The 11,991-nt window shown below is 35.2% G+C and overlaps 1 protein-coding gene across 14 annotated transcripts in view; it reads left to right on the top strand.

Moving 5' to 3' along the window:
• AKAP6 (A-kinase anchoring protein 6) overlaps positions 1 to 11,991 on the top strand; it is a 274,869-nt gene that overhangs the window by 72,295 nt on the left and 190,583 nt on the right. The window contains exon 1 of one of the 14 annotated variants that reach the window (XM_027638239.1): positions 1 to 128. The exons of the other annotated variants lie outside the window; for them this stretch is intronic. Coding sequence (XP_027494040.1) covers positions 48 to 128 — 81 coding nt within the window. The 5' untranslated portion in view covers positions 1 to 47. The remainder of the gene's footprint in view (positions 129 to 11,991) is intronic. 14 annotated transcript variants of the gene reach the window in all.

The following is an 11,991-nucleotide window of genomic DNA, read 5'->3' as shown; positions in this document are numbered from 1 at the left end:
TACAAGTGTCGGCTGAAATTTCAGTGAGCTGCCATACAGCAGATTGAATGTTGAGAAATCACTACTGTAGCTTGGAACGTGCAGGGGAAGAGCAGACAGGCCTAAACTTGATCTGCCCAATAACACAGGTAGAGGCAGCAGACTACTCACTGTATTTCATATAAAACAAAAGCTGTTGACTCTTCACTGAAGATGGATTTGCTTACAGATCATCTGTGGCTTACTTGTCTTTCTTGAAAACAGACACTTATTTTTTGAATTGCTGGTTGCATGTAACTCTTTCAGCTAAGGTAAGGAAATGGGACAGTCTTTTTTTTGCAAAGCTGATTCCTGAAAACTCTCCTTGTGGTATAAATGAGGTAAGATACCATTAAACTGAAATATTTTACAAAATGCTAAAAAAATAAAGCAATAAAGTATCAGTTTGCAATATTTTTTTTATCAACAAAAGCATTTTTTTTTTTGTATCAGCTGGTTTTCAAGTTCTTTATAAGTATTGCATAATCTTAACCTGTTTAGTTTGAAATAGTACATTTCCTGTGCACTGTAAATCTGACTTGCAAAATTGACAGATTTTTTTCCCTGTGGATGTTAATTTCTGAATACTGAGAGAAGATTCTTTGGTCTCTTTCACTCACTGTTCTACAAAGTTTCTGCAATCACAATCTTAGGCTTAAACATTTATAACCTTTCACTTCTGAAGGTAAAAAAGATGTTTGTCATGTGTAAAACTCTTGGTCCCTTTTTGATGTGAATATTATAGCTTTTTTTTATGTGTCGAGGTGAAACTTAATGCTCAATCGTCTCCATTCTCTGAAACATTACTCAGCTAACTTTTTATAGGTCACAGTATAATTAGAAATAGACACTGTAAGTTTATAATTGCATTGCTTTGGCTACAACTTTGACCTATATTGTGAAGAGATGTGTTTAGTAAAGGCTTGGGAAACCAACAGACAGAAAATCGTGTAAGTAATAGAAAACAGGAAACTTCATCAATGTATGTAGATTTTACTATTTTTAATAAAAACTTAATAAATTCTGTAGCTTTTCATAAGGAGACTGAATGTCACGAACAATTTGATGCTTATCACAGTTGCATTAGTTTAACAGACCATTTAAAAATATTCTGATATTTTTGTGCTTTCCAAAGCCCCTTTGTTTTAATTTTCTTCTCAACTCACAAGATTGCGTGTATGCCATATCCTGAGGAATATCCTTAGACTACTCAAAAGCATTTGTTCTCTCTGCAAAATTATTCATTCTTTTGAAATTGTATCTACAGAAAAGTTCAGGAGTTTTTTGGTTAGCCAAGACTATTTTCTTCAAAGATTTGCATTGGATTAAGATGATAAAGTCTTTTGACTTCCTTGAAGCAAAAGTTGACACTGGATAGAGAATTGTCGACTGATGTATAGTCTCTGTAAGGTGCCAGAAGAATGGAAAATCAGCCATAGATTATGGCAGCAGCTACCTCTGCTGTTTGGATAGGAATTGTTCATTTACTTTTAAAAGGTTTTTACTTTTGATATTCAGCTGCCCATGCGTCAGTGGCCAATTGCTCTTATTTAGACTTTGCTGGCTAAACAAGTTAAAACCTTCATCTCCATAATGGCAGTTGTTGGTGTATTATTGAAAGTGCTTTTTGTGAAAGATTAATTTAAAGCTCAGAAACAAGGAGTGAAAAATTCTCCTACAGCTATATGTGCTCAGTACTAGACTAAGTGCAGTTGGTGCCTATTATTTCTCCATTTCATATTCTTTTCTGAGTGCTGCTTCAGATATTGAAATGTATCAGTAGAGTAGGAATCTGAACTAACTCTGTTCCATAGAAGAACTAGAGAGATATTTTTGCTCTTCTGTTGGTATGCTATATTACCATTTTAGTTTGGTTTGGGAGTGTGATTTTGAAGTTAATCTGCTATTTAGCACTCTGGGTTCATGCTGGAGGGCAGTCCCTCTGTGTACAAACTGCTTGAAATTGCTCACAGTCTTTGCCATCTAGAGATTTCTTTTTAAAATTTGCTTTCTCAATCCCTTTGTCTCTACTTATGTTTCATTTGTTGTCACACCTGTAGTGATATTTTCATTTGTCTTTCATTTGACTTGATAGCTTCTTGTCCAAATATGTTTTGCATTTATGTGATTGCCTTGAATGAGGTAAAGATACACAGCTGATAAAGTAATTGCCTTTGCCATGCTTATTATCTGTGCTGATAAGCAAAGAAAGTTTCTCAGGAGTTAATATTTTTCCTGCTTTACTTTATTTTTGCAGTATGCTTACAAAATCAGAAAGTGTAGAGTCAAGTTCAGTTCTGATTATTATCTGAGTTTCATTTTAAGTTTGCAAAACAGTTTTCATAAGTTGGGAATGTCTTCAGGAGAAATTTTTGAATTATTTTGATTCTTCTGATCCCATTTGAAATTGTAAAAGACATAACGAAGTATAAAGACTAACAGTAAATTTTAGAAATTCTTCACACTGTGAGATTCAAAGCAAGGTATGGCTAATGTTTTGGGAAAGGGTCATTACATCAAGCAATTCTGTTATCCTTTGTGTTCACGCTTCAATCTCAGAGTGTGATACTTCTCTATTGTGAACTATGGCCTCCCCCAGCCCTTATTAAGAGAGCTAAACAGTTGGTATGGGTTTTAGTATGTCTTGCTGCAAGTTAATTTATAGTAATGGCTGAGAGGAGTCATAATGTTCTAGGTAACCTATTAGTGCTTGATTAATGTATTTTTGAAGGGCAGGATATTGAATTATAGGCAGTGGTAGAATTTTAAGAAAATGGATTTAGAGGGGATATATAAATATATTAGGTTTGACAGATTTGCCATTATCTGTACTATTTCAAGAATTTCTCAGCTGACCAAACTTCTCATTGGCTCAGTGTGACACAGTTTCTTACAAAATTCTTGATGAAGTGCTGAAAGGTCTCTGTGAAAAGACCTCAATATTTTAGAGTTGTAGGAGATATATAAAGATTATTTTAAAATGCCAATACTCATTCCATTTTACTCAAACTTGCCAAGATTGACTGATATCTGACTGTAGTTTGTCAAGAAAGGGAAGACAGTTTTTGCTTTTCCTACAGCTTAGTGAATTATGTGTTTTGGTAGAAGATGACCTGCATAGAAGTATATTGTACTTTTGAAATGTGTTGAAAATACAAAAGGTATACAGAAGCCCCTGAGAATGTAGGATTTTGGGATGTTTGGGGAGAGGCATATTTCTTGTTAGAAGTTCCAGACTAGACATCACGTTTTTATGGCCAGGGCTGCTGCAAGTGTTTTTCTTTTCAAGATTGCTGTACAGTAACACTGTCTTTAACCTACCAGAGTTAGACAGTCCCTTATTGTCCATGGGCATTTTATATTACCTGTGCAGGAGGTGGAGACTTAGTCCAGCTGCCTCTGCTAGGCAGGGTGAGTCAGGCTTTGGCAGGGCCTCTGCTCAAATGTAATACCACGAGAGTGGAGTTACTGTATTTCCAGGCTCACATCCAGTCCAGCAGCAATATGGCCACTTTATCACAGAGGAAAGCTTGTGAACAAGTTAGGTCTCTGCAGACCCAGCTCAAATATTCCAAGAAGAATATGGAAATATGAACACTTGCAATTTATGTGCTACTTACCTTTCCTTCTTTCCTGTCTATACTTCAGAATGCCACAATCCAAGGATCCAATGCCATTTTTTGTGAATCTTATTATCTGAGGAAGATAAAAGTTTTGACTTTGGGTAAATTTAGGATTCAATTCGAGGCTAAATTGATGATGATTAATTTTGCAGGAAATATAAATATTTACAAGTGAATAAAATGCACAAATATGCATTTGAAGCTTGAAGCACTTAGTTTCATTAACTTCTGTACAGACAAATTTGGCTATTGAATTTCAAAGGGTTACTTTACAAGCCCAGACACAGCAACAACCTTTCTCTTTCTCCTTGAGTCTGCACAGCAGTCAGTTACACTCATCACTGAAAACTACAGTCCAGACAAGGGTAATTTATAACTTATCTCTGTTTAGCTAGAAAATAAAATGGCATATAAAGAAACACCAGTCTGTTCAGAGGTACAACTGTTCCCTGTCAGCATAAGAAACAATTTATCTCACAGGTCATACTGTCTTGCTTTCTTAAAGACATAAACAACACTGACTATGAAGTGCTTTATAAATCAAGGATCTTATTCAGGTTAGCAGCATGTGATAAATATATTTGCCTATATATATGTATATGTATATAAAATTGAATAAATATTTAGATAAACACTGCTCATTTTCTCCTTCTTTCAAGGCACTTCAGTTCTACTGTAGTACACAAGTACTTTCTCAAGCAGCATCAACATCTTAACAGCCATTAAGTGTATCAGTGCTTTGCACTGGAAAGTTCTCTTGTAAAGCTAAAAATTGGCACAATTAAAATTATCCTAGTAGATCACAAACTGTCTTTTCAGAACTGTCACACTGGAATATGCCTTGTATGAATATGTTGTTGGAATATACGCTGCAGTGTTGTAACATGTTTCTAAATTACAAATGCACTGTGTTTGAGTAGTTATAACTACAATATTATGTCTAATTTTAAAATTAAATATTTAGATCCAAATTTAGTATTAAAATGCTAATGTCTGGTGTGCTCAATCTTATAAGCAGCCAGAACAAGCATCTATTATTAATGCTTGTGAACTTTAGTGACAGTGAATTTTAGGTTCCTTAGAGACAATTTGATTATAAAGAAGTGCTTTATTGTGTCCACTAGATATGGCAATTTTTAGTAGCTTATGTTAGAAGTATTTCTGATCAATGTACTGCAAATATGGTGCAAAATCTGAGTTTTTGATAATTTTCTATTTATACAGCATCCATTTACATCTAAATCAAAAATTCAAGGAATATTATGGACATGATTTTGTTTGAAAAGAAGATACTTTACACAAACCTATGAATATACATCTGTATCAAAATTATATGCCTGTGGGATGACAGTGAGATTTGGAAATAATCAGATAGTACAGACTACTAGGTACAATTATATTAATTGCTTTTGTATGTGAAATCTCAGGTAGCTTTGAAGGTCATGCCAGTCCCAGAATTCCAGGTTTTCAATTTAATGTCTATTATATTCCTTCTCAAAAAAGTCTGCAAAAAGCCTACTGTATTCTTCCTTTAGTGGATGTAAATTAGGGTTGTTTTTGTTTAGTTTTGTGTTTATTGCATTGGAGGTCAAAAAACACAGGAACACTCTCTGTGACTTATACTGCACATATCAGACACTAATGAGGAACAATTTTTAACATGTTGCCTAATTAGGAATCATAATAATCATAATCATCAGGAACTGTAGTGGTAGGACAAGAATGGCTTCAAACTGAATGAGGGTACCTTTAGATTAGATGTTAGGAATAAATTCTTTACTGCGAGGGTGATGAGGCACTGGAACAGGCTGCCTGGAGATGTTGTGAATGCCCCATCCCTGTAAGTGTTCAAGGCCAGGGTGGATGGGGCTCTGAGTAATCTGGTCTAGTGGAAGGTATCCCTCCCCATGGCAGGGGAGTTGGAACTATGTGATCTCTAAGGTGCCTTCCAACCCAAACCATTCTGTGATTCTATAGTAAGGGATTTTATTTGTCTGCTTGAAGAACTCTTTCCATAAGTAAATCAAGAAATTTCATGTACACTTTCAGAAGTAAAATTAGGATAAAAATCTTGGACATTTTAGACGTCTTTAAGATTCAATCTGCTAAATTTTTATTTTCTACCTAAAATTTATTCTTTTATTTTTTTATTCACTTAAGACTCTAACTATGTAAAATAACTTTCTGACAGTCTTTCAAATTGTTCTTCCTCGGTATAGAAAACTTAGTTGCTTTTTTTGTTTGTTTGTTTGTTTTTTAAATTTTTAATTTTTTTTCTAGCATTATTGTGTATAGTCTTACCCTGACTCTTACAACACAGTAAGTGATATCCAGAATGGAACAAAGCCTCCTGGCACACTGGGTAGGTGGCAGCTTTTTCAGACTACAGGAAATGCCTCTACATGCTCTAAGTGCTTTTTAATTGTTACTAACTCTTTGGAGGACCTACAAGGGCTTTCCAGATGACTTGAACATTTGTCATTTGGGAAAAAGTACAGGAAAGTTACAAACAGCAGGCAGCATTCAAGGTAGACTATAAGGTTCCTTTTCCATGTTTCTAATCCAAGCAAAAAAATCTCAGTGATCTCCATAAGGTTTCATTGATTAAATATTAACTTTCAATCTTTTCCAACCTAAATGATTCTATGATTCATTGACCAACGTAAAAGGAAACAACAGCGCTAATAAAATGAAGTCTGGTAATAAAGAATAAGAGAGTTTGTGTCCTTTTTGCTGTCCTAAACAATGACTAATGGAAAATAACTTCAAAAACATGTCATAGAACTCTTGGAGGCTTAGCTGCACTGATATAAACAGCCACTTATCTTGAAAACTTCTTATCATGCTATCAATTTTTGTCATAGAAGACCTGGCACAGATGGTAGTTCTTCACTTCTGACCCTTCATATCTCATTTGAGATGAGAGTAGAGTCTCACCATCCTTTAATAAATTCTGTTATAGTCACTAAGCTTCTGTCAAAGAGAGTGAATGAGGTTAACAGTCTTTGGCTTGAGCAAGTCAAAATATTTTGATTAAAATTTTTCTGTTGTGTTCTGCATGTCTATGCAGAAGGCCTGAATTTTTCTCCTCTTTGAACTTGAAGTTCCTGGTATTTATTTATTTATTTTGGCATCTTACATTTCAGTAGCTCATCGCTGCCCAAAATACTTAATGCTATTTATGTAGGAATACATTTTGTTTGTTATTTGAAACTTCATTATTTCAAGAATGAGACTTTTTCTCCAAAATTTTTTTCTCTTTCACCTAAACTCTTCTCTTTAGGACCAGCTGTTCTATACCAAAGACCCTAATTAAGTCTATTGAATTTAATAAAACCAAAGGTCTTTCTGACAAAGTCTATAAATGGAAAAATCTTTTAAAATAAATGAATGTATTTTCTTGCAGAAATGAACAAAGAGATCAGCTTACTAGAAAATAGAGCTCAGACAATGAAGATCCTATGGCCCTGCAGAAGGCTTAAAGAATTCTTGAAATTTTCTTGTTCTGTGTTAGGAGTAATTCCAAGTCTTCAAACTAAAAATGACAACAGAACAAGAATGGAACATATTCAAAGCTGAAACTTACCTCTACTGCCAGTTGTTTTGCTAGGTTTTCATATGAGTTTGGGTTTTGGTATTTTTCCTTTTTTTGTCTGAAGCAGCTAGAACCAAAACCTGCTACTCTATTACACAGTTCAGTACTGTCTGTCTTCCTTCATGAAGAACTGCTCTAGAGTACGTGTGCAATGTTGTCTTCCAGAGTGTGGTAAAAAAACAGGCTTCAGTCAGCACAAATGTGACATTTTCTATCAAGTTTTAATTTGTTTAAAATTAGCAAAGTTAGGCCTTGATAAAAATCAGTTTGCCTTAATATGCTTAAAGTCAGATAAATGAAAATCTTTACAGTTATACATGGAAGGAATATTGTACAGTGATAACTTTAATAGGCAAAGTCTCTGACTTTGTGGGCTTGGGGCATATGAGAATATGTTTCTTATTCTGAAGATTTCAAAGGGTTTTTAAGTTGTAGCTTTAGGCACATTGCACAGTAGAACCAGTAGAAGTTCAGGAATATGAAAACAACATTTAGTTGCAGATGTCACATCACTTCCCACAGCAACTTAGCTGCCATACTTCTTTTGCACATGTAGTTTCTTACACAAATGTAATTCATGCATCGATTTTACTGATGTCAGGAATATCCCAGAACTGGCTAGTCCAGATCTGTTTACACAATACTCTTTCAATACAGTTCTGCGGTGCCTCATTTTAATGCCGTATTTTCTGTGGCTCTCCAGTTCCATCCCAGGCCTTAGAGTGGCTTTGTACATCAAGTATCTGAAGCTTCGTGGGTGAACTTCATTCTTCCTTCTATTTAGGGTTCTGGCCTGTGGTAAATGTTGTGGTCAGAAAGTCTTTTTACATTAAAAGACTGTTTAAATTTAATAGGAGAAATAAACATTTGAAAGCAGGCTGTCTTCTCTGCATCCATTCCCTCCTGCAGAAAAGGTACAAGCTGGCTTAGAATTGTAGGGCACTGCAGCTGGTCCTGGCAGTGTGCTGGAATAACTCCCCGCAGCAACTGCCCTGTTCCTGGACAAAAGGATCCTTTTGCATGTTCCCAGTATGTTTGATCCTTTGGCCCCAGCAATGGCCCATATGGCAAAACAAATGCAAGTTGCTGGAATCCTGAGACAAGAGTTTCACCATTAACATTTCAGGCATTTTCCCTCAGCCTGAAGTTCTTAGCACGTGACATCATATCTTCTTCCTTTCTTCTTGCTCATTTTCCTTGTAGATTGATAGTCAACCAATATACTTACACAAAAACTTTTCTAATAAAACATCACATAAACAGCTAATAAATTATTATGGAGCAGCTCCGTGTCTGCTACAAACCCAGACAAACCATTACTATTTTAGCAGCTCTATCAAAGAACTGATGATTTGACATCTATTTCACATTATTTTTAAGTACAGGGATATAAGAATGTGACACTGATTCCTGGCATAACAAAACACAATAGAAACATACCTACCTAGAGTTCACCAGACGCAACAGTTAATTTCAAAACTTTTTTGAGAATTTTGCAATTTGTACAATAGAAAGTGGATCATCTTAGATCCACTTACAGGAATTTTGCGATGATTAAAATGTTGCTCCCTTAAAATAATAAGAGCAAATTAATCAAAATAAAAGCCAAGCTGGGAAAGAGAATAATGTGCAGAAAATTATGGTCCACCAGGAAAAGTTACTGTCATTAGTATGTGTATTATCAAAAGGGAAGAGTGGAGAAGCTTACTTCAAGGAACAATGTGATTCCAAGCTGTCACTGTCAGCAGCAGGCAGGGTCAGTGACCTCAGGACCCTCCTGGTAGCTGTTTTAGGCTGCACTTTGCATTCTTCACCCAGTAAAATATATTCATTTCCCCATGTCACTGAATGGCACAGCCACACCAGCTGCAGTACTTTAGTACTTCAATTACTTTCTGATAAACTTGTAACTCGCAGTCAGTCCACACCTTTCCATGAGAGTTGATTTTGCCTAGTCAAATTCTGCATTTTTTCATGTATGGTTATTTTGTGACTTGATTGTTTACTTAGAAATAGCTGCAAAAAAAAGGTGTGTGTAATATTTGTTCTTAAGGTTTCACCAATAATTCAAAATAGAAGAGAACAATTTTATCCTTATTATAACGTCGTTTGGATGTCCAGCAGATAAGGATGAAAAAAACGAGAAACTATTTCTCTTTGAGAAGTCAGAGTGCATTTTAAAGGAAAAATACCTTTCTGAAAGGTGCAAATCTTTACTCAGCAATAAAAACCACTCTCTTTGTCTTTTATAAATGCATAAGCATTAAAGGGCAGTCTAGAGAGTGAGTTTAATTTACAACCTTCAAGTACATTTAAAATAATGAATCTGAAAATTCTTTGTCATGTATTCTAATTTTTTTCTAAAGACAGGAATTTGTATATTTTGATTGGAATATTTGTCTTCTGAGGAATTAAAATGCACTTAAAAGGAAAGACAAAATATCTTAAATCATAGATTATGTTTGCATGTACAGTACTCTTAAGACTCAATGGCAATCTGTTTTTCCTGCTGAGGTTTTACTGCAAGATCAAAGAATAGAAATCTCCAGAATAGCTTCTCTGTCACTGATACTAACTCTAAAGAAACATATTGCAACCTTTTATCTTTCAATATTTTCATGTACATATTAACACAATTTCTTGAAGACCAGAGAGAAAATATTCTTAAAAGTCGACATCAAAGCTGTTTTCATTGACTCTTGAGTGTTTGTTTATGCACTTTTTCTTCGTCTACTGCAGTGTTTGCAGTTCAGGATATTTTAGTTGACGTGGAGGGCTGTGAGGAGGCTGATGGATTCAGCAGCTGCAAATTACAGGATCAGCTGTCTGGAAGACTGAGTGAAGTGGGCAGTTGGCAGCCAAATGGGTACAACCCTTATAGCCTAAGAAATTCCACAGTCAGTGCTGCAGGAAAGCCCGTGAGAGGATGACAAAATCTTTAACACCACTATGAAACTGTGTAAAAATAAAAATACCCTAGTATTTTTATGCAGTATTTGAACTGCATTAATTATTACAGAAAATTATTAAATTTACAGCTCTGCCAGATATAATTATTTAATTTTTCTGAATGATATGTAAATTTGGACATCAAATACTGTAGTAAGAAAAGTTGTGCTACACAATGCCAACTGGATTTGACATTATATTGTTTCCTCTCAATATGCTGGTTTGCTTTAGGCAAATGTAGAGAAGAGATGCAAGTAAATAGGATGCAGCTTTAATAATGTCTTTCTGCTGAAGACTAATCAGCATGAAGTTATTTGGCAAATTTCTTCATAATTTTGTTCTCTTAAAGGCTAGCGTTAGCCTTTACGCAGTTATTTTTCTGTCCTTTCCACAGCCTTCACCTTCACATCATCATATGTCAATTAAAAAACAAAGAGGATAACAATAGGGACCTAATTTTTTTTTTACCAACTTTATATAAGATAGACTTCCCACAAACCAAAGTCTAACTCATTTTATCCAGGAACCTGATCTGTGGTGAAATGAAATCCAGTTCTTTTGAGAAAGGCTATAAGCTCAGCTGAAATAGAAGTCACCCACCAAAAGATTGCTATGTGATGCAGGAATGTCAAGCTATGACTCCTCACATTTTTTTTAAGAAATACCCAACAGACTGATATACGACAGTGTGTCATGCATGTGGAGTCTGAAATATCAGGAACTGCTGCTCAGCTACTGGAGATCACATCAGCAGCTGGTGCCTGTTCAGTAAGAGAGTTGCATTGACACTGCTGCTCTCTAAGCACACAATGAATCCAGCCTACTTTTGTCTGTGTTCAGACTTAGAGTGCGTATGCAGATGGACTGCACAGCATATATGAAATATTGAACTGGACATAATCAGACATCCTGAGTGTTTCAATCAGATTTTCATCTCATAAGAAAAGAATGAAAAAAACTCCCAAACCAATAACCCTAAAGATTACATCCTGTCAACATAGTTATCAGAAAGGGAAAAATCCTTTCAATTCTCACATATAAGTAACGACTAGACTATAGTGACCATTCAAAGCTGTACTGATTCCAGGCCAGAAGGAAGAGAGAGCTGACCATACAGTCAGAAAATGGAGCTCAGATTTTATATGTTATGAAAAGGTATGTAGGGACTTGATTTCCTTCCTGGATCATTCAACCACTTGGAAAATATACTCACCTCTTCTGTTCATAACCTAAATCCTTTATGAGCTGGTACTTTGTCTTTTACTGAGATAGTAGTCTTATATGTTAAGATCAGAGTGTGTGACCTTTATTTGGATGTGATCAAGGTTGGCCTTATGTTCTTTCCATGTTACTGAATCTCAGGAACTGTTAATTATCTTGTTAGTACATAAAGCACTTGGCTCTGCTGTACCTGCAGTAGTCTGTGAATAAGTAGACTTTGCTTTTTGAGGAAAATGAGCCACTTATAGCAAGGATGTAAAAATTAACAGAATATGTCCTTGAATATCTGCTTCTTTCAAACCTCTAGTGGTACTGGGATTTGCATTTCAGTAAAAAATTGTCTGTTTTGTTGTGGAAAGTTTCAGAAATTTGAGATGCTTTGGTAGCTAGCATAATGGGAGATCAAGAGAAAACTTTTTTGAAGTGTGAGTCTGAATTCTTGATTTAGAGTGTTATCTAGATTCATTAGCCAATATTTTCAGTACATTATCTAACAGTTGTCAGGAGACACTTGCTGATTGTTAATTCTTTCCTCTTACGACTTTGTGTTTTCTACCACTCTGAGAATTCTTATGGCAGTTGAAT

Source organism: Corapipo altera, unplaced genomic scaffold (assembly GCF_003945725.1).
Source record: "Corapipo altera isolate COAL_440 unplaced genomic scaffold, ASM394572v1 23, whole genome shotgun sequence".
Taxonomy (NCBI): Eukaryota; Metazoa; Chordata; class Aves; order Passeriformes; family Pipridae; genus Corapipo; species Corapipo altera.
This window is presented reverse-complemented; position numbering and strand designations above follow the sequence as displayed.